Below are 14355 nucleotides of genomic sequence, written 5' to 3' on the forward strand. Positions count from 1 at the left end.
TGGGCCCACATGGGTTTGCCCATTTAGGGCCCATGTAGGCTGAGGCCCTACATGGGCAAACCCATGTGGGGCCATCATGGAACCCGCGGACAAACCCATGTGACCCAGATATCAGCTCTCCTTTCCCCCACATGGGGCCCACCTGGGCATGCTGTTAGGGCCCCGCGACCCGACCCCGGATAAGTGGCAGAAAATGGATGGATGATTGGATGGATGTAATTATCACTCAACACTAAAACATGGAAGGAAGGCTTTCTTTGCATTGCCTCGTGCGCCGCAGCAGCTGGATTAAGACTTAAAAGCCACTCTTGCTGCTAAAACATGAGCAACTCTAACAGATTCTGTGTTAGATTTGGTGAAATCTGGGAGAGGGTAAGTAGTTTAATCGGCCAACCTAAAAAGCAATAAGTTATGATTGCAATTTACTTTTTGAACAAACTGAGCTTTATTTGCGTTGATTACTGCAGCAGCATAATCAAACTAAAAGATTAAACTCGCATCATCAGAGTGTAGCTATGGTAAAACAATCTAACTATGAATATTATTCTTTGGACTTTTACAAAGTAAACTGCCAGCTCCTTAAAATCTTATATATAAATGTTAAACAATTGAAAATCTTTTAATTTATGTACACACCGGATTCCAAAAAAAGTTGGGACACTAAACAAATTTTAAATAAAAACTGAATGCAATGATGTGGAGATGGAAGATGTCAATATTTTACTCGTAATAGAACAGATGGCAGATCAAAAGTTTAATCTGAGTAAATGTAACATTTACTCAGATTACATATGTTTAATCAGGAAATATGTTACTCAGGAAAAATATGTTGATTCAAAATTTCACAGTGTCTACAAATCCCAAAAAAGTTGGGACAAGTAGCAATATGGCTGCAAAAAGGAAATTGAACATATAACAAACAGCTGTAAGACCAATTAACACTAATTAGGTCAATTGACAACATGATTAGGTATAAAAAGAGCTTCTTAGAGTGTCAGTGTCTCTCTGAAGCCAAGATGGTAAGAGAATCACCAATTCCACCATTGTTGCACAGAAAGATAGTGCAGCAATACCAGAATGGTGTTACCCAGCGTGAAATAGCAAAGACTTTTAAGTTATCTTCATCAAGCATGCATAACATTATCAAAAGATTCATAGAATCTGGAACAATCGCTGTGCGTAAGGATCAAGGCCATAAAACAAAAGTTACGTATGTAACTACGGTTCTGTGAATCCCGGATGACCGCCAGAGGGCGGTGCTGAAAGCACTGAATGTTCCCTTCGCGCATGCGCCGTTCGAGCAATAATATCAATGGAGTCACACCTGTGACATATTGGATGATCAATCAGAGGCTATTTAGCATGATGTCATCCAAGGCTCTGTTCCTACAGAATCTTCTCATGAAACGTAAGGATTCTGAGTGACAGAGAATCTCTGGCGGTCATCCGGGATTCATAGAACCGTAGTTACATACTTAACTTTCGTTCTATTCATCCCTACTGACCACCAGAGGGCAGTGCTGAAAGCACTGAATGACTAAAACCAGCAATGTCACAAGGAATCCTGAGCACATACCTCACTGAGGAGACCCAGAGGACCCTTGTAAAAGAACCTGGTCCAGAGGATGAGAGGAGGCCACATTCACATTGTAATATCTAGTGAACGTGTTCGGAGAAGCCCATGATGCAGCAGCACATATATCTTCCAGTGGAACTCCTCTCAACGCTGCCCAGGAAATTTAAACACTCCTGGTAGAGTGTGCCTTCTCGCCGACTGGCCGGAGGCGACGCCCTCCAGCGTAGGCGTGGCAGATGACATCCACAATCCAATGGGAGAGGTGCTGTTTGGACAGAGGACAACCTAATCTAGGGCCCCCATAACACAAGAAAAGCTGGTCCGAGCATCTTATAGCAGCAGTGGCCTCCAGTGCCCTTACTGGGCACAGTAACATAGAACTGTCGCCAGCTTCCCCCGATGTAGGCTGAAAACGCGTCAACCTCAATGGTTGGTTACAATGAGAATGAGAAAACACTTTAGGGATTAATGCCAGGTTTGGCCACAAGGTAATCCCAGAACCATCTGAGACATGAAGGGCTGACAGGAAGAGAATGTAGCTCACTGACCCTCTTAGCTGAGACAATAGCCAACAAAAAAGCTGTTTTACATGACACCCATTTGAGGTCTATATGAACCAAAGGCTCAAATGGAGGGCGGCACAGAGCATTGAGGACCAAGGATAGGTCCCAAACTGGTGCTCATTGAACTGTTGGCAGGTGCAGCCTACAAGCACCACACGAATAAAGAGAAACCAGATTATGGCTCCCCAATGTCAGCATGACCAGATGATATAGCCACTACATATACCTTAATCGTCGAAGTAGAGCATCCCTTATCAAGAAGAAACGGAAGAAATTCCAAAATAGTTGGTACCGGAAAGGTAACCGGATCAGCATTATGGGCAGAACACCACCGGGTAAACAGACGCCATCTGTTTTCATATTGCTGACGAGTGGAGAATGCCCTGGCACTCAAAATAGTGTGCCTGGCAGGACCTGAATACCCAGTCAGCTGCTGTTCAAACCTCCCAGTGGCCACACCCACAGCCGGAGGCGCTGAGGATTGGGATGCCATATCTGACCCCCAAACTGAGACAGTAAATCCCTCCTGGTCGGAAGACACCATGGGACACTGTGACACAGACTCGGTAGAAGTGGGAACCATGGCCATTTCGGCCAATATGGAGCCACCAGCAATATCCTGTGGCCCTTCTCGAGAACTCTCTTAAAAGTCGGCCATATCAGGGAAAGGGGGGGAAGGCATATAGGAGGACCCTTGGCCAAGGATGGGCCAAGGCATCCTGGCCCAGTGCACCTGCTGTCCTGTAAGGAAAAACCATAGAGAACAATGAGTCGACTCCTCTGCGGCGAACATGTCAACCTCTGGCTGACTGATAAGGTCCCAGATCAGGCGGGACATATTGCTGTGGAGGGACCACTCTCACGGAGCTGGCACCCGTTGGGAAAGGGAGTCTGCTACCTGGTTGTGGAGCCCTGGCAAGTACACCACCCACAGGGTGGATAGGTGAAAATACGCCCATTCCAGGAGATCCTGGGACTCCTTCAGAAGCTGTTCTGACCTGGTGCCACCTTGGAGGTGTTGTCTGACCGAATCAGGACATGCCTCCCCTGCAGGTGGGACAAAAAGTGCCTGAGAGCCAAATGCACAGCATGCAGCTCCAGTACAATCCTGTGGACACCAGCAGCCCTGAACTGCCCTGTGTTGCCACACAGTGCCCCATCCCATGGAGCTGGCATCTTTTGTGACCACCTCTCTTGATACACCACCACCCCCATGGACACACCCCTTGACAAATAGGCCCTGTCTCTCCATGGACTCAGGATCCTTTGATCCACCTCTGCAAAGAGCGCAGTGACAGCAGACCTAAGGCTCTAGGGTCCCGCCAACAAGCATGCAACTCCCTGAGGTACTCCTCTGATGGAGGGACAGAAAAGGGAGCAGGGCCTCATCCACGCCTGAAAAGGGCACTGCTAGGAGCGGACTCCACTACTTGTGGGACATCCAGCTGCAGCTGTCTCAAGGCCATATGCATGATGTCCCGCATTGAGCTGTCACCAGACCCACTAGCTGCACTCTGAGACAAAGCACGTGTGCCAGTCTGCGAAGCGCGAGATGACTGTACCTCCTTCTCCTCATTCCCAAAGTGAGAGGCAGAGGCAGCCAAAGAAAGCACATTGTCCTCCACACCCAACTCTGGCATAGGTGGGGAAGGAAACCCAGTCAGGGGAGCATCCACCTGACGTGCCTGAAAAAGGAATTTCATCTACGCCAACTCTGCAGACAATCGCTCAACCCTTGTGGCAAGACCTTGGTCAGACTTAGCTCGCCTCTTCTTAGGAGATGCCAAAGAGGTTGTGGCCTCAGTTCTGCGCTTAGAGCACCTAGGCGTGGCCACCTACCCAGAAGGTGGAAGGTCATTTCCACACTCAGGGCGTAACTGAGCCAGTCGAGCCACCTTAACTGCATGGGACATGTAGCTGCAGTTCATGCAGGGATTATCCGACAGGGCCTCAACCAGGTGATCATACCTGAGGCAGGCAGGGCACAGGTCATGACCATCATCTGCCTGAAGCACAGCCCCACAATCCGAACAACAGTGGGAGCTATCCATGTCCAAAAACTGAATTGAGTCGCACCACAGGCAGACAGAGCAGACTACAATTGGGAGAAGGGGCAGAGAACGCTACCGTCACCAATTACAGAAAAATCCAGCAGACCAATGACAGGCATACCGTCAGCTATGTCCAGAATAAAGGAAAAAATTAAACTGGGGGAGGGGAGCGAAAACGCTGCCGTCACCAATTAAAGCAGCAAATGAAGAGTGTCAGGTAAGCCCAGCACAAAGCTACGATCAACAAGATCGGCTGAAAATGGGAGAGGGGGCGAGACGCTACCGTCACCAATTACAGAAAAAAACAGCAGGCAGACGCAGTCAGCGACGTCCAGTATAGGACGAAAAAACAGATCAAGATCGGGATAGGGGGTGTGAACGCTGCCGTCACCAATCACAGCAAAAATCTGGAGAAAAGAAAAAAGGGGCTGACGCTGTCAGCCACGTCCGGACAGGACGAAATTCCACATAAAACTGGGAGAGGGGGATAAAAAGGTTTCCACCACCAGTCAAAGTAATAAACTGCTTACTAGGTCGACTAAAATTGGGAGAGGGGGTGAGACACTACCGTCACCAATTACAGAAAAAACCAGTAGACCAACGACAGGCATACGCGGTCGGCGACGTCCAGTATAGGACAAAAAAACAGATCAAGATCGGGAGAGAAGGCGTGAATGCTGCCATCACCAATCACAGCAAAAGGCTGGAGAAAAGAAAAAAGGGGCCGACACCATCAGCCACGTTCAGACAGGATGAAATTCCACATAAAACTGGGAGAGAGGGCAAAAAAGGTTCCCGTCATCAATCAAAGAAACAACAAACCCCTTATAAGGTCGGATAAAATTGGGAGAGGGGGCGAGACGCTACCAATTAAAGCAAACCGTCAAACTCAGAAAGGCTAACACCGTTAGCTAAACTCCAACACGTGTACAAACACAGTGGTCATAAGCTGCGAGTTAGGAGAGGAGGTGCAAATGCTGTCATCACCAACAAACAGTAGCTTAAACGAAGATCTGTCGCAGCCCTAGGAGGGCGATACACCGCAACTCCGGCCAACAGGCAGTTGGGTGTCCAACGACAGCGAAAAGATTCTGAAGTCCAAAAGGCTGATGCCATACGAAGCGAACCACACATGAGAAGAAAAGAAGAACAGAACCTCGGATGACATCATGCTATTTAGCCTCTGATTGATCATCCGATATGTCACAGGTGTGACTCCATTGATATTATTGTTCGAACAGTGCAAGCGCGAAGGGAACATTCAGTGCTTTCAGCACCGCCCTCTGGCGGTCAGTAGGGATGAAATAGAACTCTACTGGTTGCTCGTGATCTTTGGGCCCTTAAACGTCACTGCACCTCAAACAGAAATGCCACTGTCAAGGAAATAACAGCATGGGCTCAGGAATACTTCCAGAAAGCATCGTCAGTGAACACAATCCACCATGCCATCCGCCGCTGCCAGCTGAAACTCTACAGTGCAAAGAGGAAGCCATTTCTAACCAAACTCCACAAGCTCAGCTGTTTGCACTGGGCCAGGAGTCATTTACAATGGAGTGAGGCAAAATGGACGACTGTTCTGTGGTCAGATGAGTCACGATTTGAAGTTCTTTATGAAACACTGGGACGCCATGTCATCTGGACCAGAGAGGACAAGGATAACCCAAGTTGTTGGTGGACCGGTGCAGGTTGGAGTCCTGCTATTGTTTGAAAATGGTGCGAGTTGAGTCGCCCATGTTGTTGAAAACGGGTGCGGGTTTAGAGTTGAGATAAATGATAAATCAATTAATCACACGATAAATTAAACCAATCAACCTCATTTTAATTATCGGCTTTATCGTCTCTTCCTGCCTTTTTTCCTTCTGTTGATGACACTGAATGAAAAAAGGCTCAGCTCCGGTGCTCTCCACTGACCCTCCCTTCGTCATTTCCTTAGAGTATAGCAGGCACGTGCAGAAGGGGGAGCTGGGGGTGCTTGAGAACCTGCCCTTTTTGCTCCTTGTCCCCAAGTGCCCTTTTGGTCAATTTTTTATTTATTATTTTTATTTTTTTTGGTATTATTATTTCCTAAGCCCTCTTCTGACATATAAAAACGTGCTAAAATTCCTTGCTTTTTTGTTTCTTTTTTGTACAACATAATAAGCCGGTCACCTTGTTACCTTTGACCTTTTGCCCGTGACGCAAGACGCAATTGCCTCTCGCGCAGTGAGATTAGGCGGCTAACTCCGGAGTTCAATGTAGCGAACGTTCCAGATTACAGAACTGTTTTTGGTGAATTATAAAAAAAAAAAAAACGTTTTTGGTGAATAAAGTGGAGTAGACTTGCTACTTGTCAGATGACGGAAAACGTTTAAGTATCGTTTCTGCTTCAGCTCGGAGTCGCRGTYTAAGCAGAGAGGTAATGAAATACAACAGACACTGACAGGCCTCTGYATCTGCCTTTCTCTGAAGAACTACTGAGTGGGAGGAGACAGCCAGGTGAGGAAAAACTGTTATCTATTGATTCAGTATTTTTATCATACGGACATTAGGCTGTTGTTGATGTGCTATTAGCTAGCTGCTAGTTAACGACTTTGCTAGCAAAGCTTGATAACTAAAAACCTTCTCCCCTGTATCTTTAATGATATCAGTCATTCTTTAGTATTTATTATGCAATAAGGGCACATCGCCCATTCAAAACCGATCATCTCCATAATAGATATATGTCCGATCTTCTAATTTCTTTTGCTGCATAATGTACATTGCATTTATTCTAGCGTTAGGTAAATGTATCTTGAAGGAGAATAACACTCAAATAATAGTCCAACAAGGATATTCATTTAGAATTAAAAATAACTCACCCTGAATTACCATGATAGATATAATGTATGTAATAAAAGTGACATTAATGAAGGGGGAAAAAACTCAACCCAGACTTTAAGTTTAGGGTCTGGTTCGCAGAGTATGAAGTTACATTTGTTTCCCAATTATTCAATGGAAAAAAAAAAACTAAGCTCAGTTAAGTAAAATAAAATTGTAATCAAAATTTTTGGAACGTGATGATTCCTTTCAAAAAAGTTTTGTTTAAAAGACTTTTTTAAATTAAATAACTCATTTTTACCAAACATAAACATTTATTTGCACACATCAGAAATCTTTTGTTGTGATTTTAGGCCCTGCTCAAGACGTCATATGAGAATCACAAGCAAAATTTTGAGTCACTAAAAAAAACCTAAAATAGCAAGAAAAGATTCATGACAAGCGCAAATAAGTTTGTTTTGCAAAAAAGAAAGTTAACTTCATGAGTCAAAAATGTGTGATTTAATTTTTTTTTAGGAAGTTTTTTTAAGCAAAACTCAGTAGTCTTTCCTCATGGTGACATGCATTAACAATTCAAATTTTTTTTTTTTTCGTTTTTCTGCAGTTCCACGTTAAAGTTTGATGCAGCTCTGCTTTCCTGAATGGACCATCTTCATCTCCACTGCAAGTGTAGCAAATGGGCAGCTCTTTGTTTTATAGATTACAGTCCACTAAAAGGTTGCATTGTTCCCTTATATGTTTAATATTGTAATTCTGTAAAGACAAAATATGTCTGCTGGTCCAGCTCTAATTTACATATCTTGCCAATTGCGGGTTTGAATATTGCAATACTTTCCTATAACAAAATAGACCCGCGGAAAGACATTACTAATAAAATATCTTACATAGGCACAGTGTTATGCTCTATATGGAGATGTTCGTTAACTTTGATTGTATATGTCACATTTTTGTAATTTATCATTGTTTATTAAACTCTGAAAGCTGAGAGGCTTTGTTAATAATCTGTCCTAGAATGCGGTTAGATGTGCACTTTCTTTGTTGTTGAGCACCTGCCCCTTTAGTGGTCTCTGCCCGGCCCTGGTGGATAGTCCAGCGCACACGACACGATTTGTCAGCCGACGGTCAGACCACCTTCAAAACCTGAGACCACACATTAGCCGACAGAAATCCCAGGTATAACGGTTCCATCGAATTGGTCGTGCCGTGTGGTGTCCAGCCACATGGGCAGAAAAAAATGGCTACAAGTCCAGTTAACTAATTTTAAAACCAGGCATTAATCAATGCTTTACTGAAATCTACCTGTGATGCATGTGGCTAGAGTCAGCGTAAAGTCCTGACTGAATGAAAATTAATGGTTGATTTTTGGTTGAAGTCGACAAATGACGGTGGATCAACTATAAAAAGAAAATAGTTGAACCAACTTAACCCTCCTGTTGTCCTCATTTTCTGTGTATAGGGAAAACGCATACAAATCTCAGTCATTTTGACCCGAGGACAACAGGAGGGTTGAATTGTTTCTCTAGGTAACAAGCGATTCAATTAAGTTTATCCAACTGAATTTATTAAATTTACCCAGCTTAATTTATTAAATTTAACCAATTCAATATATTATAATCATCCAACTCAATTTGTTAATTTATTTTTAACAAATGTATTAAGTATGTTTAAGATAACAGATTTAAGTCAGTCTTACTCAAATCATTTAGTTTACTTCGAAAATGGTAAATAAACTTACATAGCACTTTTCCAGTCATTTTGACCACTGAAAGCACTTTACACTAGAGTCACATTCACACTTTTATTTAATGCACAGATCAGTTGAGGTTAAGTGCCCAGGGGTCACATTGACATGTGGCAGGATGGAGCTGGAATTGAACAGTCAACCTTCCCACCACAAGACAGCTGCTCTACCCACAGAGCCATGGTGGCTTTTACAAGGGAACCCGTCCCTGGTTAGCTAGAGTCATGGTGTCAGACGAGGGAACTTTATTTCAAATAAAGTCAAAGTGAATCCAGTGTGTTTCAGCTCTGCTCCTCCAAGCCCTGCAAGTTTTAGGCATTTCCCTAATTCGGCACACATGATTTTAATTGATGTCTGATTAACAGGGTTTTGCTGAAATGAAAACATGCAGGTCAGTTTGCCTTGAGGACAAGGTTTGGGGAAGAACTCGTGATCTAAATGTTCAATCAATGTAAGCTGTTTTTCACACCCCTTTCCCCCCACCACCCACACCTCACCTGGGCCCATCTACCCCTCAATCTCCTTCCCCTTTCCACTCTCCTCCCCTCCTCCTTGGGCTCCTGGTGAACCAATTTTAATTTAAGGTGAGGGTTTTAAATTTTCACATTTTATTTTGTTAAAAGATTTTTTTGGCTCTAGTGCCCTTTATTTGATAGTTAATTGACAAGAAAGAGGGTAATGAGAAGAGGGGCAAGACATGCAGCAAGGGTTGCCAAGGCCGGGAATCGAGCCTGCGGCGGCTGCGTTGGGGACTGGGGCAGGGGTGGACAACTCCAGACCTCGAGGGCCGGTCTCCTTCAACTTTTAGATGTGTCTCTACTTCAACACACCTGAGTCAAATAATAAGGTCGTTAGCAGGACTCTGGAGAACCTGCCTGAAAAGAGGAGGTGATTCAGCTATTGGATCCAGGTGTGTTCTACCAGGGAGACATCTAAGAGCTGCAGGACACCGGCCCTCGAGGACCAGGATTGCCCACCCCTGGACTAAGGCCTCCATGTTTGCAATCTGTGCAGTTTGCTGCACCCCTCATCACCTTCTCATCTCCCCCTACTCCCTCACAAAACTCCCCATGCCACTTGCTCCTTCACCTTTTTACCCTCTCTCATCCCTTCTTCCCTTCCCCCATCCTTGAGCTCTGGGTCAGAACATTTTATTACTAAGTGGGGGTTAATCATGTTTCAAATTACACACTACATGTTGAGAACAGTGGGTTATGATTCCTTTATGTACATTTTCTTACTTCTCTGTAAATATTATTACTGACTGTGCATAATGTGTTGACACAAAAACATCTACAAGTCTCTACTAGGAGTTATACAGTCCGACTCCCCCTTTTTACACTAGTGGTTTATCCCAACCAAACAGCCACTTTGCTGCTGGTTTGCTTGCAACCGGCTTCTGAATTGAATTCTCCTCTGAGCAGTTTTATGGTAAGTTTTTCAATATTACTTTGATCTGAAATGTGTTTATTGAAAAATAAGGGCATTGTTTTGTGTCCATAGTAATCCTGGTTATTTTGGGGCAAAACATATATTTTTAATAATTGAGGTCATTTCTCATTTTGTACTATTTTCATCCTGCCCACTGCTCCAGGCCTAAGTATGAAATCCTGCGAGATTTTGTGAGATTTGAGTTTTTAAACAGTAGGGCAGGGGCTATTTGGTCTGGGAGAGCATGTGGTGGACAAGGAAGTGTAAGGCTGGCTGATCCAGGTGGGCTTTTAATTGTGATAGTAATCACTTGTTTTTCATTTTTTATTATGATGTGCTTAGGGACGTGCTTAGATGTGCCTCTGTTCCAGAATAACTGAGTTAGATGATTGCATGACCGTCTGCAGCGAGGAAATAATACAGAAATAAGTAGAGAAATAAATACAGAAATAAATACAGCAAATGGAAATATATATTTATTCTTTTATTTATATATTTCCACTTTTATTTTTATGTTGATTCTTTTATTTATTATGTTGGATATATATTTATTTTTATTTATATATTTATTCTTTTATTTATTTACGTCCGATATATATTTATTCTTTTATTTATTATTATGTCAGTTTTGGTCCTCCATAATGATCTGCCAATAATGGTGTTTAACACCAGTGAAGAAACTTTTAGTGGTATGTTATGTAGACCTATCGGACCTAAAAATGTACATAAATCCTTAGCTTTCATTCAATATGAAATCAACCCAAATATGCATGCAGATCCACAGTCAAATCAACATTGATTCAATCTAAAATAAACAGAAATATGTGTGCAGAACCCCATTCAGATGAAGATTGAATCAATGATTCCTAACTGATTCAATGTAATATCAACACAAATATGCATGTAAATTGACATACAGATGATGGTTGAATCAACATCGATATATCAGTTATGGTTGAAACCCTAACGTTGATTCAACATACAAGTCACGACCACTTTCAATGTTGTTTCAATGTCAGCGTTCAACGTTGATTCAATGTTTCTGGCTGACATTGATTCAATGTTGTTTCAATCATTCTGTGCTATCTGGGATGTTACTATGGAGACATCAATGCCATACTAATACATATAAAAGGAAAAATAACTTGAATTTCAGTCTAATTTTCCCATGAGAACAGAACCCAAAAGAACTTGGTATGGTCTCATGGCCACAATGACAGATATAAACAGATCAGTTACAGCATTTAGAAACAGCTCACCTCTCTGATGTTGGAGATCCAGGAGATTTAAAGTTAATGGGTTCATACATTGACCCCTCGCTCTTAAAGGACACACAGCTGGGTTCTGGTTCTGGTTCTGGTCTGAGTCTCTGATGGATCCTGRCAGAAAAATGATGATTAAAACTGAATCTGTTCAGTCTGGATGAAGCAGCAAAGAGGAGCAGCAGCAGCTTCATCACCACGTCTGTTTTGGCCTGATATAGTGAACGCTGTGTGAAAAGGGCTGTGGACAGTTAGAGATGGTGACCTCACCTCTGACCTTTGCTCTGGCTCTCATCTTCCCCACACAGAGTGGTTTTAGAGGGAGGGACTCCCTCCTCTCTGTCCTCACACTGATCCATGCTGCCTAATTCACATCAGCTCACACACACTTTCTAGCTTCACCTGCAGAGGAAACACACATCATTCATCTGCACATCAACTCTGATCATCCTTTACATCATTAGTGCTGGAAAAAGATCAGCTGCTCCTCCTCTGATTGGCTCTTCTTCTCTGCTTCATATCAGTGTCAGGTGAATGCAGTCAGACAGCAGAGAGGCAGAGGAAGCTGCATCAGCTGCTGCACTTCTACTATCAGTCCACTAGATGGAGACATGGAGCAACATTTACATTCACTGATTCAACCTGAACAACAGGAAGTGTTTTAGTTAATCATTAATTTCTACAAGTGGATTATTCACTCTATTAAAGATTAACTATTTTATCATCTAACTGAATCAAACACATTTAATAATATTTTGTTTTGAAAGGAAGCAAAAGGAAACTGTTGCTGACATTAATGGTGGAGACTACAGTTCGGTACCAGGAAATAAAAAACATGAATCAGTTCGGAGAAGAAAACAGACAAATATCAGCTGTTCATCATGTTGTTTGATTCCAGTTCATCCATAATCTAATAATCTTGTAGATTTACCTTCAAACTGCAGAGATCTTAAAGTTTGAACCCAAATCAGGAGTGAAACTGTTATACAAATATCAGAGATTAAAAACAATTAGGAAAAGATTAAAGTGACGACAAAGTTCAAGAAACAAACAAATCAAACTTACAGTTTGTTCAAATGATCCAGAGTTAAAGAAGAAAGTTTAAACAACAGACTGAGACCCAACAAACGGACTGGAGCCACACCTTAACAGGTAAATTCAAACCGAAAGTAAATGTGAAGAATGTTGTGCAACTGATGACGTCACAGCTCACCTGGTTTGTAGTTTCCAGGAAGTAGAAGCTCTGAGGTAAAATCAGAGGCAAGTTGATAAAATATTCATGAGGAAGGAGAGAAGTTCAGATGAAAATGAGGGTGTACTTACTTTTGATCATGACTGTAATGATGATTGATTGTAAAAAAAAAAGGTGTTTTAGTTTATTTAGTATGTCAGAAAAAAAATTAAAAATGCATTTTTGAAACAAATATTTTCACCATGTTATTTCATTAATTCCAAACTAAATATTTACTTTGCAAACTAAATTTTTGGAAAATAAATATACAAACTATACAAATTTATCTTCAACATAACATATTTATTTTCCAACCTAAATATTTAATTTTCAAATTCAGTACTTATTTTCAAAACTACATATTTAATTATCTATTTTCATGTCTAGTTGTTCAGTCAGAAGCTCCATCATGTTGTCATGTTTCAGTTTTTCCTCCATTCAGCAGCAGGTGGTGAACAGGTTTAATCCAGTTTAGTGTAATGTGAACAGGTYTAATCCAGTTYAGTGTAATGTGAACAGGTTTAATCCAGTTTAGTGTAATGTGAACAGGTTTAATCCAGTTTAGTGTGATTGTCTTTCTTGCTACTAGCAGCAGAATGTGCATCAATATGTAACATTGATCTTTAGTGAGTAAATCCTTGGTGWTTCTGTCCAGCAGAAACAGAAGAGGCTCCATGRGGACATCTGTCCTTAGAATGTCCTCAATCTCCTGCTTCATTTCCTCCAGAAGGTCTTTATTTGTGCTCAGTCCCAGAAGACGTGTGTGATGACCGACCATTCCACAGATTCCTCCAACATCCATCTGTGGTTGGATCCTGGAAATGAACGTTTTAAATGGATTTCTATTAAATCTAGATTTTACTTTCCAGTCAAACTCTTTCCAGATTTGGTTTCCAATCCCTTTATGGCACAAAAATGCCCAGAAGAAAACTCCACTCCATGTTTTATCAATCTCCAGTTCAATCCAGTAAATTGATTAACTCCGTTTTCACCAATGGAGACCCCAAACTGTTCACAGCAACACATAAAGTTCAGCCTGTAGCAGAACAATCAGCTGATTGGACCCACAGAACCGGTGCTGCTACGGCCCGACATGAGAATCTTCCACTTTATCTACAGCACATTTGGTCAGCTGGTTTTATCTCTGTATGCTCTGTACAATGGCTGTGTAAAGGTGAGACTGTTTCAGTGACCAGAGGAAGATTAATCTTTGTCAATAAAGTGTTTTTATTTAAAGGCAAACGGTGTTAAAGACTTTACCCACTGAACTCAGTCAGGAGAAGATCCAGTTGCCAGGCAGATTTCAGATGGATGTGATTACTGACATGAGAAGAAGTCAAACTTTCCAGGMCATCATGGAGCATCAGGAGATAACAGAGGGAGGAGCTGAACCTGACACACACTCCTTCCTCTCAATCTGCTGGTARCAGAGAGATAAAACACACTTTTAAATTTATTTCACTACAGGGTTGAGAAGAGGCTCTAAAACATCTCATTCTGAACTGAACAGACTAAAATTTCATTACCTAAGAAGGATTTTGAATAAAAACTTAATGAACATGTTTAGTGTGGCCCACAGACCGACCCAAACATTTTCAGGTCACTTTTAAAGTGTATGGAAGTATTTTGGTGTCTTGATCTCGTTGATGTCGTCTCGTCCAGAAGCCGATGTGATCATGTTGATCCGGTGGATCCATAGCCAGA

At 42.3% G+C, this 14355-nt stretch overlaps 1 protein-coding gene across 1 annotated transcript in view; it reads right to left on the reverse strand.

Moving 5' to 3' along the window:
* LOC103473932 (NACHT, LRR and PYD domains-containing protein 12-like) overlaps window positions 1–12006 on the reverse strand; it is a 46182-nt gene extending 34176 nt beyond the window's left edge. The window contains exon 1 of the mRNA XM_008424589.2: window positions 11691–12006. Within this exon, the coding sequence (XP_008422811.1) occupies window positions 11691–11779 (89 nt within the window). The 5' untranslated portion in view covers window positions 11780–12006. The remainder of the gene's footprint in view (window positions 1–11690) is intronic.
* Between the last annotated feature and the right edge of the window lie 2349 nt (window positions 12007–14355).

This window comes from Poecilia reticulata, linkage group LG12 (assembly GCF_000633615.1).
Source record: "Poecilia reticulata strain Guanapo linkage group LG12, Guppy_female_1.0+MT, whole genome shotgun sequence".
NCBI classification, from domain to species: Eukaryota; Metazoa; Chordata; class Actinopteri; order Cyprinodontiformes; family Poeciliidae; genus Poecilia; species Poecilia reticulata.